The sequence below is a fragment of the Triturus cristatus genome, chromosome 5_2 (genome assembly GCF_964204655.1).
Source record: "Triturus cristatus chromosome 5_2, aTriCri1.1, whole genome shotgun sequence".
Classification (NCBI taxonomy): Eukaryota; Metazoa; Chordata; class Amphibia; order Caudata; family Salamandridae; genus Triturus; species Triturus cristatus.
Window position 1 is genome coordinate 774,444,938 of NC_140588.1, and position 21,922 is coordinate 774,466,859.

The 21,922-nt window shown below is 46.6% G+C and overlaps 1 protein-coding gene across 2 annotated transcripts in view; it reads left to right on the forward strand.

Annotated features, from left to right (window-relative positions):
* WDR44 (WD repeat domain 44) overlaps positions 1-15,399 on the forward strand; it is a 616,515-nt gene extending 601,116 nt beyond the window's left edge. The window contains exon 20 of one of the 2 annotated variants that reach the window (XM_085607883.1): positions 14,331-15,399. In XM_085607883.1, the coding sequence (XP_085464009.1) occupies positions 14,331-14,425 (95 nt within the window). In that variant the 3' untranslated portion in view covers positions 14,426-15,399. The remainder of the gene's footprint in view (positions 1-14,330) is intronic. The other variant, XM_085607885.1, reaches the window with a different exon arrangement.
* The last annotated feature ends 6,523 nt before the right edge of the window (positions 15,400-21,922 follow it).

Below are 21,922 nucleotides of genomic sequence, written 5' to 3' on the forward strand. Positions count from 1 at the left end.
CCCGAGTGGCAGCCAGGGGAAGGTGAGGAGGACTGAGAGTTGACAGTTGCCCCTTTGGCAGATCAGCTCAAGGAGCCGGACTGGAGGGAGGGAGGAGTTAGGGGAAGACAGTGGTCTGGATACATCCTCAGACCTTGGCATGTTTTCTTCCCCTACCTTGGCCACGGAGGAGGGGTGCCTCTTACGCTGTCGTATTACGTAGGGCGGCTGAGGCCTTGGGCCTTGAGCTTCCTATGGTGGTAGCTAGGATGAATCGCCTGACTGAGGTTCTTCAGCCGGCAGCGGCCTCTTCTAGGCACCTGGTGTAGGCCTAGCACAGGGGCTTTTGTGGATAGGATGATTTCCCGACGCCACCGCCTGGCCCTGGGAGACCCCATTTTCCTCTCCCAACACCTACCCCTGAGAGATTGGTGGTCCAAGCCTCAACATCTAAAGGCGTGTTCCCTTCGGCTCCCCCGATAGGGAATCCAAGAAGCTGGATCATCTTGGGAAGATGTTTTCTTCCTCCAGCTTAGGACTGCGTTTGGTGAACACTGCATGTCTCTTGGGCCGCTACACCCACTCTGTGTGGGATACAGTTGCGCAGGTGCTGCCGCAGTGCCCACAGGAGGCCCAGGACACACACTCCTGTGCGGTCGCAGAAGGGAGAGATGCTGCAAAGTTTGCCATCCGCTGTGGGCTTTACACCGCCGACTCACTAGGTAGAGCGATGTCTACGTCCCTAGCTCTACAACACTATGCCTGGCTGAGATCCACTGGCTTTTCTGGGGATGTCCAATCAACTCTTTTGGACGTGCCCTTTGATGGCCGTCGCCTGTTGGTCGACCACGCAGACAACGCGCCTGAGCTTTTCAAGGATTCTAGAGCTACGGCCAGATGCTTGGGCCTTGCTGCCACCTATTGACCTGCGCAGTGTGCTGTTCGCCCCTTCCGTGGCTACGGAAGGGGTGCCCTGCCACGTTCTGCCCAGGGCCACAGGCCTGCGCAAGCTACCCAGCCTCTGCGCGGCCGGGAATGTGGGACCCAACGCCGTATGTCTGGGGGCCAGTGGGCGGGCCAGTCCACCAGTGCCCTCACTACAGCAGCCTCTAAGCCTTCCTAGTCCGACCTTTCAGTGCCACCAGTTGCCAATGGGCGGCAGGATCCGCCATCACCACCCTCACTTGCACAACATTACGTCGGACAGGTGGGTTTTGCAGATAATCCGAAAGGGCTACTCCCACCCCTTCGAGACTACACCTCCCTCCATGCCCCTAACACTCCATTGCATGTCGAAGAATCACTTGGCCCTTCTCCGTCAGGAAGTTACGACCCTCTTGGCCAAGGGTGCCATCGAGCGAGTCCCTATTCCAGAAGTAGGTCGTGGTTGCTACTCCAACTACCTCCTGGTGCCCAAGAAGGACAAAGGCCTGCGTCCTATTTTGGATCTCAGGGACGTTAACCGCTTCCTCTGGAAGGAGAAGTTCAAAATTTTGACATTAGCTCAGGTCATGCCTGCCCTCGACCCTGGAGACTGGATGATAACGTTGGACTTGCAGGACGCATATATATCCATATTTCCGTCCTGCCTGCCCACAGATATTACCTACGGTTTATGGTAGGTCACAAGCACTTTCAGTTCACTGTGCACCCTTTTTGGCCTTACCAGCACCCTTCGGGTGTTCACCAAGGTGATTGGGGGGGGGGAGGGGGGTGCAGCTCATCTGCGGAGATCAGGGGGTTCTCCTCCTGAGTGGCAAGTCCAAGATATTCAGGCTATGATACCGATGTTTCAGCCTCTATCCTGGGTTTTAGTGAGATTGACTCTGAGGCTGCTGGTTTTCATGGCCTCCTGCATCCTGCTTGCAACACATGCCCGCTGGCATATGCAGGCCCAGCACTGGGTCCTGAAGTTCCAGTGGACGCAGCATATGGGGAATCTCCCAAACATGGTCCAGATCTCAGAGGGCACTGCAAAAGATCTGCAGTGATGGTTAACAAACAGTAGTTGTCAGCAGATGACCCCTCTCCCTTCCCCAACCAGATCGGGCAGTAGTGACAGATGCGTTACTTCTGGGATGGAGCGGCCATCTGGGAGAGGTGGCGATCAGAGGCCTCTGTTCTCAGCATAATCTGAGCTCCACATCAACCTACTGAAGCTCAAAGCGATCCGGCTAACATTGAAAGCCTTTCTACCCTCCATCAAGGGAAGGCTAATGCAGGTGTTCACTGACAACACTACCGTCCTGTGGTACTGCAACAAACATGGCGGGTGGGCTCATGGACCTTTGTCAAGAGGCCCTACGCCAAATGAGAGGCTCCAAAGGCCCTGGTGGAGGAAGTAACCACCTCCAGCTCAGAAGCCAGCACGGGGGACATGGTGGAAGATACTCCGCAACTCGAGAAACCCTGATTCAGATCCAGACTGGGGTAACGTGTGGAAGGCCTGAATGCTGAACAGAGATAGGGTGTGTGTGATTCTGGGGGTAGGGGTCTCGTTCTGTGTGGTCACGCATTGTGGTGACACCTGTTTGTCTGAGCTGAAGAGCGGATGGCACTAAGATGGGCACTGCCATTAACGGGTAGACAAACCCCCCCCCCCCCCCCCCCACACGATCCCTCCCCTCTCTCTCTTTCTTAATGTCTGTGCTACTGTTCCCCTCTCAATACCCCTGTTTTTATCACTCTTCCAACCATTGACCAGTAGATCTGTACACTTCCTTCTCTTGCAGATTCGTCCTTGGCATGGAGATGTGTGTCTATTGAATAAGGAATTGTATGCATGTGTGTGAGTAGAGACAGAGGTTGGGAAGGAGCAACGGGTGCACGTACATTTAGTCTACAACGTGCACCGACCTGACCCGGTGTGGGATATAAGACGGATGTTTTGCGAGCGGGTTCCGTGTTAGTATGGTGAGGTTTTTGATCTATAGTATGTGCGTGTGTTTATTGTTGATCACAATATTTTGTTTGTGTCAAGGATGATGATGATTCATAGACAATAGGTTATTTATTTCTGGGTTTCAGGAGTTGGGAAGGGAGTATCGGGAGTGGGGTGAATATAGCGATGCACGATTTACTGATGGTGTCTACCGGCGAGGTGGGATGTTTCAGTTGTTCGTTACAGGCAGTGATTGTGACGGTATGCAGAATACACAGTGCGAGGGCAGCCGTAGACTATGAGAAACTAGGCAGTTCAGATTCATAACGTGGAATGTGAGGAGACTTAATTCATTTGTGAAACGCTACTGAGTACAAACATATTTAAGATGACAGGCCATCCAGGTTACCGGAGACACACCTGTTAGACCTCAAAATACAGGAGCTACATAACAAATGGAGAGGGCAGCTATTTGCATCTACCTACTACACATATGCTAGGGGTGTCGCAATCTCGGTGGCCACACAGGTCCCATTCCTCCTCGGGGATATGAAGCAGACGTGAAAGGAAGGTGGTTGTACATGGCGAGCTGGATAGGGTGGAGGTGTGCCTGGTGAATACCTATGCCCCAAATATAGACAATGGTGAGTTTTTTCGCAACTTAGAGAAAATTCTTCCTTACATTGGGATGCCGTTAATATGGGCAGGAGATTTTAATTGCATATTGGATGGCGACCTACACAGATAACCCCCGAAACTGCACACTAAACCCCACATGTCAGCAGACCTAAAAGAAGTGATGAGCATCCTAAACTATGTTGACATTAGGCCCGCGACACGTGGGTGCGCGGGGGATACACCTATAATACTGTGTTGTGTGAGGTCTCGAGCAGGCTCGATCGATTTCTACTTTTCGAAGAAGCTTGCCATGCTGCGACGTAAACCCAACTGCTGGACCCCTTCCTATCAGACCATGCCCCGGTACTGCTGGTGTGGGGTCCTGAACGAAGTAGACCGAGTGTTCTGCTATGGTGCTTGCGCACAGAGGCTCTGCGCACAGAGGCTCTGCGTGATGGGGTATTCTGGGAAGAGCTCAGAGAAGCCATTGCGCTTCCTGGGCACGAATTTGTCGTCCACGAATAACAGAAGTGTGGGATGGGATGCACTGAAGGTAGTCACCTGCAGAGAATGCTTGTTCAGAATAAGAGGCAGAAGGAGACGTTTAGAGCATGAATTCATCACTGCCGAAGACAGGCTGACCAAATTACTACATGAGGGGCTGACATCGGAACCAGATCACGATTCTATTTTACAAGCGCAGCGACAAGTCGGGGAGATAGGGGATATATTAGACTGTTATATTAGGCGTGAGTATCGCCAGTTACTCCATAGAGAGGGCGATAGGTCCGGGAGGTTGCTAGCGTGGTTACTGAAGCGGGAGTGTCTCTCCCTGCTTATATTGACACTCAAACACCCAGACGGAACCACGGTAACACACAGGAAGAGGTCAACTCAGTGCTGTTTAACCATTTAGCCGTGATATACCGAGAGACTCTGGCGGCCACACCACCTGAGGGAGGGGAGTACCAGGCCGACGTCCCCCTGCCCCGCCTAACTGAGGAGCAGACGGCAGATCTGGATTCAGCGCTCCATTAGGAGGAATTGCGGGAGGCTCTGAAGGGCATGGCTCATAAATCTCCGGGCCAGGGTGGGGTTCCTGTGGAATTCTATCCGGCATATGCTGATCTACTACTCCTACGCCTGTTTGACACCTTACAGGAGGCAAAGCACGAGGAAGTCTACCGCAATCTATGAGAGAGGCACAGATCGTCATGCTCCTTAAACGAGGGAGGGACGCTCAAGACCCGGGCACATACAGACCCTTGTCACTGTTGGGTGTCAATGCTAAACTACTTGCCAAGGTTTTAGCTATGCGTCTGGGTTGGGTGGCAACCCACCTCGTCTAAGAGGACCAATGCGGGTTCATACCAGTAAGAGGAATGCATATGAACTTACGTCATCTGTCACATGTCCTACACTCAGTGGCTGATAGTGAACTCTGAGTGGCAGTAGTCGCCCTGGATATCGAGAAAGCATTTGATACGCTGCGATGGGAATATTTATGGAAAGTACTAAGGAGAATGGGTTTAGGCAAGGAATACATGTCCTGGGTTAGACTACCTTACAATCAGCCGAGAGCTTGAGTGCGGAATGGAAACCTTATATCAAAGGCGATGAATATTGAAAGGGGCACATATGGGGTGCCCTCTATCGCCGCTTGTCTCCGCCCTTGCGATGGAACCCCTGGCAATCCGACTGAGGAGGGACACGGCCCAGTGGGGCATAGTCATCGATGGCTGCACCCACGTGCTTTCCTTGTATGCAGACAACGCACTTCTGCACCTCTACCAACCGTAGGAGATTCACTAGACCTCCCCGAGGTGGGGTTCGGCTGGGAAAGTGGCCATTTTCAATACCTCAGTATACAGGTAGCCCACCAGACAGAAGCCTAATATGCATTGAACATGGGTAGGGTCATAGCGGGCCTGCAAGAGTCTATTCGGTTCTGGAATAAGCTCCCCCTCTAGATGATTTTAAGGGTGGCAAGAATGGTGATGCCCCCATTTGCCTGTATATATTGCAGAATTCATTCTGCAACATACCGAAGGCCACATTTGATACTCCTAATCTCATTGGTGTGGGCTGGGGAACGCAATAGAGTGAAACTCGAGAAACTCAAACTGAACACGTATTCGGGGGGTATGGGCGACTGGGTCATCCAGATTTCAGACTTTACTATATTGTGGGACTCCTACAATATGCAGCACAGTGGTGCATGGACGATCACACTGTGGAGTTGCTGGGAGAGTGGAGAGACAGAACAAAATTACCGAGATACCTCATGATGGGATCACGGGCCCTAGGGACTGCCTATTCATAATACGGCGGGTGACAGAGGCCTGGGAGCTCGCAGTAACCCTGGTTCTATACAGAGCTCCCTATGCCAGCGTGCTCCAACTCAAATGTTTACAAGGTTTTCAATGAGTACAGTCAGTCCTGGAAATCACGAAATGGTATGAAGGGGGATGCCTGGCGAATGGGAGCTTTTTAACATTTGATGAGGCAAAAGAATGGTTTCATGTCCCAAACGTATTTTTTTTTTTTTTACAATGCATAAAAATCTTGCTGACGGTCTGCGAAATATGGACCTCGTTCCCGGACGAGCTGAAGGAGTCACTTACGTTAATATTGCTGCTTGACCCAGGGTCCAGGAACGGACTTGTCTCACGCATTTACAAAGTCCTGAAAGAAAATTGTATTGTCGAGCTTTTCACAGTTGGAGACAGATGGAGTGTGGACCTGCCCTCCCTGCTCACGGAAGGGGAGTGGACGAGGGCATTATCACAGGTACGTGAGGTAGCAAGTAACGCCAGGTTTAAACTTACTCAGTTACACTATCTACACCGCACATATATGACCCCACAGTGTATGGCACGTTTCACTCCCCGGCAACCCTCGGCATGCCCAAGATGCGGTAGAAACCCCGCTATATTTATACACATGACCTGGAGCTGTATGTGCCTACAAAAATATTGGCATCAGGTGACCCAGACGCTCTGGACTGCGACGGTGGTGCGAGTGGAGGCCTCAATCAAACAGTGCCTACTGGGTGTTCTCCCGATGCCAAAAAAGGGGACTCGAATGCAACATAAGTTTGTATCCCTGGGCCTAGTCCTAGCTAAACGCCGAATTGCAATACACTGGACCCACACTGCTCCCCCCGCCCTAGTTAAATGGAGGACGGGCGTGCGGGAATGGGGCATGGCAGAGGAGTGTTGTCTAAGGGCAGTGAGAATGCAGATGGACACCTAATGGCACATGCTGGAGGGAATGTCGCCAGTGATAGATCAGAATGAAAGTGAGATTGACTCTACACAAACCCAAAACAACACCCCACCTGTACCTAGCATAGGAAATGAGGATAGCCCTCCCACCCAAATGTAAAACACAATATCCCAGCCGCCCATGAAGGTCAAGCCCTAGATTATTTATATACATTGTACATGGGTTAGGGTTCCGACACCAGTCGCTGCCTAGGTTCCTTTGCTAGATTGTTATTCATTTTATCATTTGTCTTTTATATCTCAATTGTTAAGGACTTTAATGAGTATCGCAATACACATTGATCCGTCGGGTAAATAGTACTATTGAATGTGCCGTGCAGACAGAATTATGTACCTGTAAGCAGTAGTTTGTTCATGATGGTCTGTCAACGACACACTGCAATATGTATTTGGTGGATATGCAATGTGATCCCTGTGCAATGACTTTAATAAAGACAAGTTAAAAAGAAAATGAAAAACAGGCCCTTCGCCTCTGGACTTGGCATTTTCATGATGGTTCAACATTTGGCAGGCTCTCTGAATGCCAGAGTGGACATAGTCAGCCAAAGATGCCTAGTGCATCACGGATGGCATCCCCACTCGGAGGTGGTACAATGTCTCTTTCAGTAGTGGGGAGAGCATTGGTTAGATCTGTTCACCACCGCCGAGAACACGCTATGTCAACAGTTTTGTGCGCTGGAGTTTCAAAGACTGCTGTCGCTTGGAGACGCTTTTCGTCTCGAGTGGAGCTCAGGCCTCCTGTACACCTTTCTGCCCATACCATTCCTGCCCAGAATTCTCGAGAAGATCAGGAACGACCAGGCCCAAGTTATCCTTGTGGCTCCGAACTGAGCTCGTAGAGTTTGGATCCCGAGCTTTAATTACATCTACCCGAAAGGACAGTGAGCTACAGGCACTGTCCTATCAGCCTCCCCACATTTCCTTTTTCCCCGACAAACTGCTCCTTCGGACTTGAGCATCCTTCATGCCGAAGATAGTTGCCCGTTCCACGTAGGCCAGTCCATCACTTTGCCTACCTTTTACGCTCCGCCTCAACTCACTAAGGAAGGATAGACTCCACTGACTGAACCCAAAAAGAGCAGTGTCATTCTACCTAAACCACACATACCATTCTGGGTGGAAGATCAACTCTTAGTGGGGTAATTCAGGGCCAAGAAAGGGAAGGTCGTGCTGAAATGGACCACCTCCCAATAGATATTGCTCTGCATTATAATCTGCTAATGATTGGCCAAGAAGCAACCTGCTGAGGGTTTACATGCTTATTCCACCAGAGCAAAGGCTGCGATCACTGCGTTAGCATACGGAGTCTCTGTCCTGGACATCTGCCAGGCAGCAACTTTGACCTCTCTGCACAATACTGCCTGGACAGTCAGGTCCGTTGGGACGGGCACTTTGCCCGTTTGGTCCTGCAGGACTTTTTGGTGTGAAATAGTTTTGGAGACCCACCTCTGTGGAGGTATTGTTTGGGTATCTATTCTAAGGGAAGGAATCAGCAGCTAGATGTCTCTATCGGATGAACAAGTTACTTACCTTCAGTAACGCCGTATCTGGTAGAGACTCTATCCGCAGATTACTTACCAACCCGTCCATCATCCCCTCTTGCAAACTGATTTCTAGGAACAGAGTTGTTTCCCTTTCAGGGCCCTAGTTTTACACACCAGTGATCAGTGTTCTTCGTGGCTCTGTGCGCTTGGCGTAGAAAGTTGAAAAAAGAAACTTGGGTCACCGTGCTAGGGTGGGGCCTACATAGGCACCACACACATCATTTCCGGTGCAGGCATTGCCAAGACGGAGTCCACCTCCTGGCACGCAGGTGTCCTATTGACCAAAAATTTCCGGATCCAGTCTGAACCCTGGTGAAAATTTAATGGTAAGGAATCTGCACCAAATTAACATCTTTACCAGATAAGGCGTTACTTGTTCAATCTTAAAGGACTTCCTGATTTAAGTCCACTCCTCATAATCTCCACCTTTTGGGGACATACTGCTTGCAGATTTCTTACCTCCTTCTCTCCTCCCTGTTCTGTGGAGTGGACGTTTAGGATTCTGAAATGTCCTGACTATAGACCATAGAATGTGCTTGTGAATAACCACAGTTACGTCTTTGTCAGTGTCAAGTTCTTTTGTAAGGCCACCGCCCTCCCTACAGCCAGCACCGCCTGCCCTCTCCCAATGAAAACCCATGTTCCTACCCATTCTCAGCACAATTAGTAGTGTGGAATACTTGCCATACTAGCATATTTGTCAATAATAGGTGGATTTTGCAATCAGATTCATCATTAAATCCTAATTCTGTATATCAAGTTTTTATTTTTTCAACTTCATATATAACATTTGCTTATGATCAACTGAGGTGTGAAACCATTTTGTAAATAGCCCCAAAGAGATCAGTCGCTCAATAGGGAAGAACGGGATTCTAAATCACTTCACCAACATCCAAGCATCCATGAATTTCGATTTGGTACGCATGTCTGATTTTAACAATCCTTGTGTTTTTATCACTGATGTCACTCATGCCTCAATAAATACCATTGCCCCCTGGCAATAAGATGACGTTAATACTCCTTCATATGCTTACCTTTATGTACTTGCAAGTCACAACATGCTACCTTCCAAGGAGCATTTCTCCCTTCTCTTGTACACTGCCTACAGTTTGCCACCTTCCAGTGCATGACCTCTGAACTTTGGCAGGCACCTGCCATCTTGCATATTCTTCTCAATCCTGGAGGAGTTGGATTTATTTTACAGGATGTCACTGTACCAGCATTATAAGCATGCCAAAAAGAAAAATGGTCATCAAGAGTAGGCAGTCCGTATGAAATAACAAAACTGCCATTTTGTAAGTCTTTGGGACATCCATAGTTTATCTTTTTGGTGAAACAAATGGTGAGCTGAGGAGTTTTCGGTTAAGAACGTCCTGCTGATTCGTTTCATGAGACAATGCGTAAATTGTCTTAGTACAATCTTTGAATGTACACTATGAACCTTACAGCACCTTCAATGTACAATTCAGGTCTTTTAAATGTTATGAAATATGCTTTCTCTGTCGGTATAAATCAAGGTGTGGCGAAATGGCCGGCGGATGAGTTGGAAAAACAATTGGTCCTTCAAAATCAATTCAGCGTATGAAGAATAAATATAGACCAGAATCGGCTCTATATTAGTATGAAATGTCCAGCCGGACATATAGATTTAATAATAAACGTAATGAATAGAATATACAGCCAACAATTTAGAGTGGGACACAGTCCTGTGTCCTTCAACAAACAAAACAATTAAGGACAATCACAATTTTAAAGACATTTTTCAGGCTAAACAAACAAGCTTATCGCCGATAGAAAGTGAAGGAGCACGCTTTTAAGATGGTTAACAGTCATGCGCAATTTTTAACTAATGTGTTTAACATGCATGCTGTTCAACAGGTCGACGACGTTTCGATCTATTTAAGGGATATATAGATCATCATCAGGACTAAATTAAATGACAAGCCTGAGAGCGCACTGCCCCGCGTTGCAAGGGGCTGGCCGTGAAGGGTTCAACGTAGAAGAACCGGAGGATCCCGGGTGGAATGGCTTCGAGGAGTTCGATGTGATAACCAACTACGGTAATTGAAGAATAAGTTGAAATCCCGGAGGTTTCCGTTTGTTTGGGCTTCGATCAGTACAGGATAGTAACCAAACTGCGGAAATTGGGGCAGAGTTGGTAAGGAGAGACGGCGCCGATGAGGGGGATCTAGGCGTCCGTATAGGAGGAAGGCAGCTTGTCGATCCAAGGGTTTGCCTAAGTGCCGGTGACTAGCGCGATCGCTGATGAAACTCCATGACAGTGAAGGAAGAGGTGCAGGACGCAGGCAGCACTTCAGCAGCACACCGCGGAGGTGAAATCTACACTTGTCCCTCGGGTGACTTGGAAAACGGAGCCCCGATAATTGACTTCACGTGAAATTTTGCAAGGTGGCAATTCCGCTTTTTATAAACTGCTCTTATCTGAACAGAATAGAGACCATCATATGGTTTTGAAAATACAATACAACTAAAATTGAAATAGAAGGCCTATACAGAACCTGGAAATAATGCATATAGAAAACTTTATTCTTTTGTCTTGAGAAAGATGGAAATAGTTGGAAAAATCCATTGAAACGCGTCGACGCTAATTTGATTACATAATCTCTATGGGAATATGGTCTCATCATTGTACGAATAGAAGTTGAAAACGGACCATACAATCACTGCTATAGATGATGTGTACAGATAAAGACTAACAATAGTAGACTGTAATTGTGTTTTCTCTTTTATTTTTATATGTATTGATGTTTGTGTAAACATTTTATTATATATGTCAAATTGAAAAAAATCTTTTTTTTTTTTTTAATTGTTTGTATGTAGGAAGAGGATTTTTTTCCTTATGCAATTGTAATGATTTTTATGTGATTCTAATTAAAAGAAATATTTGTAACAAGTTTTTACCTCTTGTGTAGATTTTAATTGAATTCATTAGCCTGAGTTTTTTTAAAGTGTTATTTGTTTTATGTCACATATATGGTACATGCTATTTAGATTTGTCCCAAAGGGAACTTGCACTTTACTTGTTAAGAGTACCTTATCCCTTTGGTTTCAAAGGGGTCTCTCTCTATAATATATAAAAAGAATAGTCGGCAGACAGTGCAGCTTTGCAGTTATGGAATTGTCACAAACAGTGCATATTTGCCATTTCAGAATTATCACAACAGAGGCAAAAGAGGCAGATCAGTCGACACAAATAGAGCGTCATGCAGAAGGTTCTTTCCAGTCTTGAGTCTAGTGAGTACTGGTGGAGTGAAGCAAACTTTCTCTAAACCAAAGTTTGTTGAGAATCAGCAACCCTTGTGGAAAAGAGCACAAGGAGATATAATGCAAGGCCGGGCATGTGGGCACTACAGATCACAAGACGTTTCACAGTTCAGACCCTGCCCCTCGCGTTAGTTCCTCTCCTAGGGCACTCTGGATAAGGTCACCCACATGAATAGTGTGTGAGAGCTGTCAATCCTCCGATGCTCATCAGTGCAATCACATCTGAAAGTTTAGAGCAAGGCTAGACACCATCAGTGACAGGCCGTATGCCTCACAAACCAGGGGCTGGTGAAGAATCCCAAATAGACCTGAGCAAACAGACCTGTAACTGACCCACCACCTTTCCTCTCACCCCTACGTCTCACGACGATAACCAGAATGAGAATAACTTGAGTGCCTAGTTCCCCTCCGTCCGCCACAAGGTTCTACCTTCTGATTTTCCCAACAGCATCCTGGTTGTTTTAAATCCCCCACCTCCCTTCTTGGAGTCAGGGTGCCAAATTCCTTTAACTCTTTAACCACCTCTCCTCGCATAATAACACTGCTGCCTGGTCTATAGTGTAATAATTCTGTTTACCTGCTGCTGAATGTAAATACCACCTTCTTTATGTGCTGGTAGTGGATCCAGGATTTTTCTTGAGCTGTTATGTAGACAAGATAGGGTGCTCATGCTTTTCTTGTTTGAGTAGATGAAGTCTGCTGAGTTCTGGATTACCCCGTGGAAACTTATGGATTACTTTATTTGACGGACGGTACAGTTGGTATATCATTCCACAAGAGTAAAGTCCTGTAGCCTAAACCCCATTCTCCACTTCACACCGTACCTAGATAGCTATTCCAGTTCGTGAGTTAACCAGAAACAAGAACTCTGCATTTTCTGGTGGAGCCCAGTAAATATGAATCAATTGGCTATTTGAAGAAATATTCTAATATTATAACTTTTAAAAGAAGAATGAGAAAAATTGCCATTTCAAAACAATTTTTATATCAATCAGTTTGATCCAGTGTATGCAAATGGTATAAAAGGTCTCTATATGGTTATGAATATGAACAACTTTATGTGGTAATATTTTTTTAACTTCTCCTATGTGCTTTGGTTATGATGTCCATTGTCGAAGCAAGTTCTGATTATCAAAAGGAGAACAGCGAGGTTTAGCAATCAGGAACAGTTTAAGTTTAATTAAACCATAACGGCCGGGATTAACAGCCACATCTCTGACATTTGCGTGCTGAAATTCAATTTGCATTAGGTACATGGCACGTCTAACACATACAAGCACCGTGGCAGGGTATACCAGTGTTTGACCAAAAGTGACAACAGTATTAGTATTTCTTTGTACAGTTGCTAACAAGAATGCCCACCTCTCGAAACCAGCCACCCACTATGGTCTCAAATACAATCTATGAACACAAAGGGTGAGGGAGGCATTATTGTAATAACACTCATAGGGTTTAATCCCAAAAACACAAAAAGGCGATGACAGAAATAAACGTCTGTCCTCTAGATGGTGTTTCAGATCCTTTTATTCATTATTTTATACATAACAGCCAACACGTTTCACCCTTGCAGGCTTCTTCAGGGCAAATAAATGATCCACAGAACAGAAAAAGAAATCCACAGGGTATTACCCCAGATAAGTATACGGTTTCCTAAGTTGATTCATGATCACGGGATCTGAGATAGAGTATTCTGTAAAGTCCGTAGACACTGTTCATGCTAATCCCACTCATGAACCAGGGCGCATAATGTATTGCGCTAAGCAGCAGGCCTGTTAAGCGGCCATCAAAGCGACTCCTGTCACATCAGTTATTCCAAGTAAAAAAAAAACACATAGCATGCTTCATACTGTTCAGTGGGTGCCTTAAAGTGAAGCCTGTCCCCTTGGAGAAGAAATACTGGTGAAGTGGATCATGAATTGTATGCTTGATCCCATTCTGATAGCAGGGGGTATAAATCCCAACTGAAGGTCATATTCTGAGGTGGTCCAGTTGGCCGGGTGTTTCATGTGTGTTATCTAGGGTGAAGCTTTATACAGACATTGGGCTTTATATGATGAATGTAAATGACCGTCTGCTCTGCATCATGTCCTTGGCCCGAATGTAGGCCCTCTTCTGTGCCTTTGTGTTTGAGTATGTGCCTCTGACTCGTTTTATTAGGTATTACATCCTGCGATTTTCTGCTGCAGTCTTCCAGGTGTGTTTGAGGTGTGTTCCATATCTGGTGTCTCCATCACGTCAAAGCTAGGGGTGAACAGTGGGCAGCTGTGTTATGTTGATCTGGTAAAGGTTCACAAACTGGAACAAGTGTTTTATAGTGCCTTTGGGTAGTGCAGACAACAGTTGTTCTTTGGTGTGCTGGTCTCCTAAGAGCGGGACCTTTTCTTGAATTGATCCGATGCTAACACTATGCTTCAGCTAGCCCAAAAGTAAATACAACCACTTAACACGATTCACTGTTTTCTCTCAAAACAGTAATATTTCAGACCTTACAAACTAATATAATGTGTGGCTAGAAGGTCGTTATTTGAAACATTCCCTGCTTTTAGTCACTAATCACCTTTTGCCTTTGGCCCAAAAGGTAAAGTCTGATTCAGTTTGCTCTATTTACATTAATTACATGACAGGAAATCTTGCATGCAAATTCGCATCCCATGAACCTCGAACCCTTGAGTCACTCATCTGAGATCGTACTCCCTATTAATTTAATTAAACATTTTTCTCTCTCTTTGCTTCCAGGTGCTTTGAAATCGGATCACACTGAAGTGCTTTTATCTGCAGACTTTACGGGTGCTATCAAAGTGTTCGTTAACAAAAAGAAACACGTACTTTGAAAGTAGGGATTATGTCAGCCTACAATCTGGCAGCGCTATCGGTCAAAATATTACTATGATCCAGGTCACAAGACTGATTTACTTGTCACTTTCTTCATTCTTATTTACTTTACTTTTAACGTATCAGTTAAATTTGATAACCCAATAATATTTGGGCTCCTAGATTTCGAACATGTGAAAAAATAACAATGCCAAGTCTTTCTTTTTTATGTTTGTGTTAGTTACATATTTGTGAAACATTGCAGGTTTCTGCATGAGAAATTACATTAATATATTCACACGTTTGTGTGCCTTCTACGGATACATGCACTATCCTGAACATGTTAGAAAAAAAATCTAATTTTTGATTGCATTGCCTCTCGAGCGTCGAGAGGTGACTGACGCTTATTTTCGATAGTTAATTTTGGGGAGGTCTAAATCCTTTCTGTTGCACAGGTTCAGTCTCTAAGAAAGGTATATCTTGAGTTTGCGGTATTTTTCTGGGTCTATAACTTATACATTTTGATGGGTCAGGTGTACAATAAATGCATTACCGTTTTTATAAAAATAACAGTTAAATTCTATAAATGTTCATCGTTGTTGTCTTTTAAATGTTGTGAATATTAGATTCCTTTATGTATTTTTTTATTTCTGCACTGGAGCATAACATGTGAAAAAAAATGTCTCATTCCTTTTGTCATGGGCACACGCTATGGTGATCTAATATAATTAAGCTATTATAGGACCTGTTTAGTACCTTTTCCAACAATGTAAAATTAAACCGTTTACATATTTTTAAATATTGTAGACAAACATGTTTTCATTTGTCTTCTAAATGTAGAGCTACTTGAATCGAAAGTATCTGTAAATATTCATAAAAAGTACCAATGAAATAACTTTTTGGGGTTGTGTAACCCATAAAATGTTATTGATGGTTCCAATGTTACATAAAACACAAATGTACCAATAAACTGCAAAAAATATTGCCTCATGTTTCATTCTTGTAGAAAAGGGTCTCTTTTTTTTAAAGGTTTTTCTACTTTGAGTGTCCTGTATAATTTAGTTATAAAAGGTTTTGCTATTTCTGACATGGTTACATGGATTATTTCTATTACCAGAAAGTGAGAAGTGTAGAGAAAGCAGTGTTCAGTACAGTCAATTACTCCGGATTTGGACTGTCAAATAATTGCAAAAATAACTTGCTGCATACTCGTTTCCCCAGTTAGAACAAGCACTGGCAAAGCCAATAGGTGTAGCTGTGTCTGCTTACCTTTCAGCTTTGCCTATGCTTATTTAATTAGTGAATGGTTTTAGTAAGGCAGCATGCATTGTATTAAATCTAGCATTGTCTAAAAGTCACAATGTATATATTTTATGTAAAAGTGCATGTTGCACCAGTAGCCTCTGGCCCTGTAGGGGACACTTTACAGTGTGGATGTGCCCATTGTGTATGAGCAGACTGCCATCAGTTACAGTCAGGTAAACCAGTGGATGAGGTGGGCGGACCCTTTGCCCCATGATTTATGCTGTGGTGGGCAGAAGCACAATGTGAGCGACACTACAGCAGATAGATACATGAAGAGGGCTGATTCAAAACCTCCAAGTTTTCTTTTGTATATGTTCGAGGCTTGGGTGGCTGTAGATACCCATGCTGTGCATACTTCTGCCATCTGGTGTTGGGTCCAGGTGTGTTCATGTAGTTTTTCTTTGAAGAAGTCCTAGTCACGAGATAGTGTGACTTCTTCTCTTGCTGGTAATGTGCATGGTCATCAGCTCAATTGTTAGATTGCTTTCTTTCTGCAGTCTGGTTCGGACGTGTGCTGCAGTGCTCCAGGTTGACACAGTTGTGGTCTTCTTTGGTTCAAACAGTTTCCTCCCCTCCGTCTGTATTTTATTTCAAACTCCCTTACTCTCCATCTCGGGTAGACGTTGGGTTGCTTCGCTCGAGCTGGGTCCAGGTCGACTGCAGCCCCTCCTGCGAGTCGCCCTTTGGGGCCTACCCCATCTCTCGGTTGCGTCTCACCACTATGCCTTGATGGTGATGTAACAAACACCATTTCAATATTGTCCTCACTGCCACGTGAAATATCCCCGGACCGATCACCACCAGGTCTGCAATTTGTGCCTGTTTCCCAAATGCAACTAAGCCACTTGCAACGCATGCTGCTCCTACCGTTCCAAGAAGACTCTTTGCGCCAATTTTCTCAATCCAAGCAGAAATCTGCTAAAATGCACACAGCTACTCTGAAGCACCAGAGTCAGGCTTTCAGACCACCACTGCCTTCGGGCCATGGTCAGCACCGACAAACAAATGTGACGCTCCGCACAGCTCCGACTCGGCTCCGTAAAAGCTTATGAAGCTGTCCGCTTCAGCACCAAGCCATCCCAGAGCGCTGACCACATCTGCCACGGCGCTGATGAGAACCTCTGCACCAAAACCAAAGGCATCCTCGGAGGCGAGGACTTCGGCGTCGACCAGCAAAATCGGTGTTGGCACGGCTGAGCGGATTCTCCACAAACTGCAGGAGGAGATCGAATCAAGGCAGAAACACCTAGTCATCCACCCCACTACAGTCCAAATGCTTGCCTGCCCTCCGGGCCCTGCTGCTGTTCCATCCTCATAACGCCAGCAGTCCGAGGATGCCTTGGACATTCTGAGTCCACCAAAGTAGCACAAAAAATAGATAAGGCTAACACCCCCTTACCACATGCACAACCATCACCCTCACACTGTTTCTCAGCCTTCATCTTCCTCACCTTCTTCTCCAGGAGACCTCCTTGTCATCACACCTCAGTGGTCTCTTCATACTGACACAGGTGGACATGGGGGAGGGCACAACACATTTGAAACCCCTCCACAGGATGACCCGTGGGACTCCTATGATGTAGACTCACCAAGGGACACAGACCCTAAACTGTATCCTGCCCGTCCCTCCCCTCCGAACGATTCCACGTCCTACCAGTAACTCATTGATAGGGCAGCCTTATTTCATAAGATCGATCTTCATACAGCACCCTGAGAGGGGGAATTCCTTTTTGAAACCCTTTCCTCCACTCACCGCTCTAATCAGTACCTCCCCATGCTTAAGGGCATGCTACGACACTCTTTGATATTTTCAAGGACCCCGTCTGAGCTAGGGTCGTAACACGTAGGGTGGATATAAAATATAAAGCATCCCCTACTGACCCCATTTACATTTGCTCAGCTCTCTGGTAGTCACTACTGCTCTTAAGCAAGCCTACTCCCAGGCCAGAAGGGGATGCCTCATCACCGGAGAAGGAGAGTAAGTGCATAGATGAGGGCAAAAGGGTGGCCCCACAATCGGCCAACCAATGGCGTATCACTAATTCTATCTGCCTTCTTTCAAGGTGCGATTGTGCCCACTGGGACAAGATGGAGGAGGTCCCCCACTACATACCAGAGGAGCACAGGAAGAGGGGACACAAAATAGTCTCTGAGGGCAAGCAGATATCAAACACCTCAATTCACTGTGCCCTAGATGCCTCAGATAGCGCTGCCAGAGGGGTCAATTCCAGCATCCTTCCTCGTAGACACGCCTGGCTCCATATCTCTGGCTTCAAGCCAGAAGTTCAGCAGAACCTGTTGAACATGTTACAAGTGGACCAAATGTTAGAAAAGATTTAAAAAGGAGATGGATGCACTTCAGACACCTGCTTGCCACTTGTTCTTTAGCCGCACACCCTATTGTGGAGGCTCAAAGATCAACTCCCCTGAAGCCTCCACATCCTACTGCACACCCAGTGACAGCAATTCTCTGAGGGGTTACTTTAGAGGGCCTTGCAGGGGCAACAACTCTTGAGGCAGAGGTTAAGGTGGCTCTGCAGTATGAGCTGCAACCTCCACCAAATCCTGGCTTGCCTATTCTCCCACGCTGACTAAACAATACTGGTTGTAACAAATTCCTACCTCCAGCCCCTCCAGATCCAACCCTACCTGGGAGCTATTCACAACTCGGAGGTAGGCATAGCCTATCTGAACCCTGCAAGTATCCATTCTATTCAGGTACTGCTCCCTCTTTTCCAATAAAATCAACAAATCACGGTCAGAACAGTCATCTGCCTTCTAGACATGATGGCCTCCTACATTTCTATAGCACCCCATGCCAATATGTACATGCGTCAGTTGCAACAATGCCTAGCGCAACAGGGGTGTCAGGCGGAGGATCATTGAAATTATCTAGTGTTGATCAGCCGCTCTAGTCGCTGAATGCAGTGGTGGAACACCAACAACCTGTTGTATGGATGGCCTTTCCTCAACCTAGTTCCGCAGAGGACCGTTACAACGCACACCTCTTTCACAGGTTGGGGCACACACTGGAACTGACTGTCCAGGGACAGTGTGAACCCAAACACCAGGGCCTCCACATCAACTACCTGGAACCAAGCCATTCACCTAGCATTGAAGGCTATCGTACCTCACCTGATAAGCAAGGTTGCTCTCGTCCGGATGGACACTGACAGCCATGTATTATCTTCAGAGACATAGGGGCACATGCTCCCCACAACTGTCGCAGCTGTCCAAGAGAATATGATGTTGGGCTCAACACCGCAAAATCCATTTGATCGCAGAGAACCTTCCAGGGATGGACAACGATTTTGCCAACCACCTTAACAGAATGAGGCAGCAAGTCCACAAGTGGGAACTCTCCCTGCAAGTCCTTTCTCTCTCTGCTATTTCCAGAGATGGGGGTGTTCCACAAACAGACCTGTTTGCAACAGCAGAAAATGCCAAATCCCAAAACTTCGCCTCCGGTTTCTCAAACTCACTGTCCAGCAGCAATGCACTATGGGTGAACTGGTCAGGGATTTTGCTATGCTTTTACGCCTCTGCCTCTTCTTCAGTTTGTGGTTCGTAGGCTGCGACAGATGTCCCTCACTTTCATTCTGGTGACGCCCACATGGGCCTGCCAGCTCTGGTTCAGGACTCTGCTCGAAGTCTCTCTGATTCCACAGGAGAGGCTCCTCAAAAGAGCAGAACTTCACACACGGCCGTGGAGAAATCAGGCACCCAGACCCAAGGGCCCTCAACTCTCAATCTGACTCCTGAGGTCATAGAATTGGGTTACCTTAGTCTTCCACCTGACTGCATGAGCACTCCTAGGCCTACTATGCGGCCAGGTGGAAGAGATTTGTGTACTACTGTCACGCAAAAGATGTACCCTTTTAATGCCACAGTGCAGGATATTGTTTGCAACTTAATCCACTTATACGTTTCTGGTCTACCCTTCAACTCTATATGACTACACCTTGACACAGTGGCTGCCAACCTTCAGAATCAACACTGCATTTCTCTCTTCAGGATTCTGGTCATCAAAGCTTTCATAGAGGGTCTCAAGAGGGTCATTCCTTCCCAGGTCTCACTAGCCCTGGCATGGAATCTATACATTGCACTCACGAGAATCATGGACCCTCTATTTGAGCCTGTCCACTCCTGCACCCTTCAGTTGCTCTATTGGATGGTGGCATTTCTAGTTGCCATCACTTCACTCAGGCGCGTCAGTGAGCTTTAGGCATTAACCCTGGAGGAATCCTTCTTCGAAGTTCATAGGGATAGGATTGTCCTCTGCACCATTCCCAAATTCCTCCCTAAGGTGATCTCTCAATTCCACCTTAACCAGTCCATTTCTCTTCCTATCGTTTTCACACAACCTGATTCATTTGTGGAACGGGTTCATACTTTTGATGTAAAGTGTGCCCTCATACTACATTGACAAAACCAAAACATTTAGGAAGACGCAACAACTTTTTGTTGCTTTCTTCAAACCCCATAAAGGGAACGCTCTATCCAAGTTAGGCATTGCCAGATGGATAGTTGGATGCATCCAGATATGCTATGCTAAACCTAAGAGGACTCTGCCCACTCACTCCACTTGAAAGAAAGGAGCCTATGCAGCCTTCCTGGGGAACATCCCAATAGCTCAGCTATGCAAAGCAGCTACTTGGTCCACACCACACACTTCCACAAAAAATTACTGTGTGGATATGCTAGCCTGCGCACAGGCTAATGCTGGTCAGATAGTGCTCCGTACACTCTTTAAATTTACTGCAACACCCACAGGCTATCCATTGCTTTCTGGTAGGACTGCTTTACAGTCTATGCACATCTAGTGTTTCTACAGCCACACATGCCTCAAACTGAAACTGTTACCTACTCTGCAAGCATCTGTTCATGGCATGTAGTACTGTAGATTCACATGTGCCCACCCTCCTCCCCGGTTGCCTATGGCCGTTGTAGTGTCTCTTACTATCTTATTTTCCTCTTTTGCATGGACATCTTGCTATACATAGCTTTGCTTAACATTCCAAATGCAACCGCCATGCAAGAAAACATTCTAACAATGAAGCTAATGCTCAATAACCCTAAAATGAAGGGTCACATGTGACTTGAAAGACTTCTTTCAAGAAAAATAATTTGCACACATTGGGCCCAACACCAGATCACAGGGGTATGCATAGCATGTGAATCTACAGCACTACATGCCACAGACAGATACTTACAGGGTAAGTAACATTTTCTTTATCTACGTATCATATATTTGTTTGTGGCATGTGCAGCTGTTGATCTGCATGCAGTGCATACTTTTGCTATCTAGTGTTGGGCTCGGACGTGTGCAACTTGTTTTTCTTTGGAGAAGTCTTCAAATCACGAGGGGTAGTGGCTCCTTCTACTGTTGGTAATGTGTATGGGCATCTGCTCCACTGTTAAATGGTTTTGCTGTGCATCCCTGAGCTCTGGGTCAACACCCTATGCTGTTGGACACCTCCTGGTTCTTCCACCCTGATCTGCTATAATCAGTCTTCTGCATCTCCATCTCATCACTCAACTTCACCATCCAGGTTTCTTCCTGCCCCCCCAACCACCCCACCCCCCCCCGACACTTGCCTCCTTTCAGGGCCGCCTTCTCATCTGCTTTCATCAAGAATGCAGACTCTTTAATGGAAGTATCCCTTTCCGTTACTGTCCACAGTGCGTTGGAAATACCCCTAGTCGGATCATCTTCGGGTCTGCAACTTGTCTCTCACTGGAGCACTACAAGGTATCCAGCCCTGCCTGCCTCACCTTAACATCCAAAAAGACACTCCATTACTCTTGAGATCAGTTCCTACCTCGACGCACCATCAAGAAGATGACACCCGTAATCTTTGTGCACCAGGATGATTAGGGGGAGCCGCAGCCAGAGACTTTGCGTCAACAGCCCTCTGCTTCAGCCCAGAACCGAGCTCACACTCCGACTACGCACGGAGGAACTGCCTCTCGCTCAGCAGATGACGTTGACTGAGAGTACCACACACCTACCCTTCACCTCCATACCGACAGGCCAGGCGCCACTCTTGAGGTGGTCGGGCATTAAGCTCCGAATTCTGGGTGCAAACTTCGGGGTTCAATGCCCAACCACCTCAAGAGCAGTGCTTGGCCCCTGCCCAGATTTCCAGTCCACCACTGCCAGAAGGCCAGGGTCTGCACCGACCAAGAGCCTCGGAGCCAAGTCTGAGCCA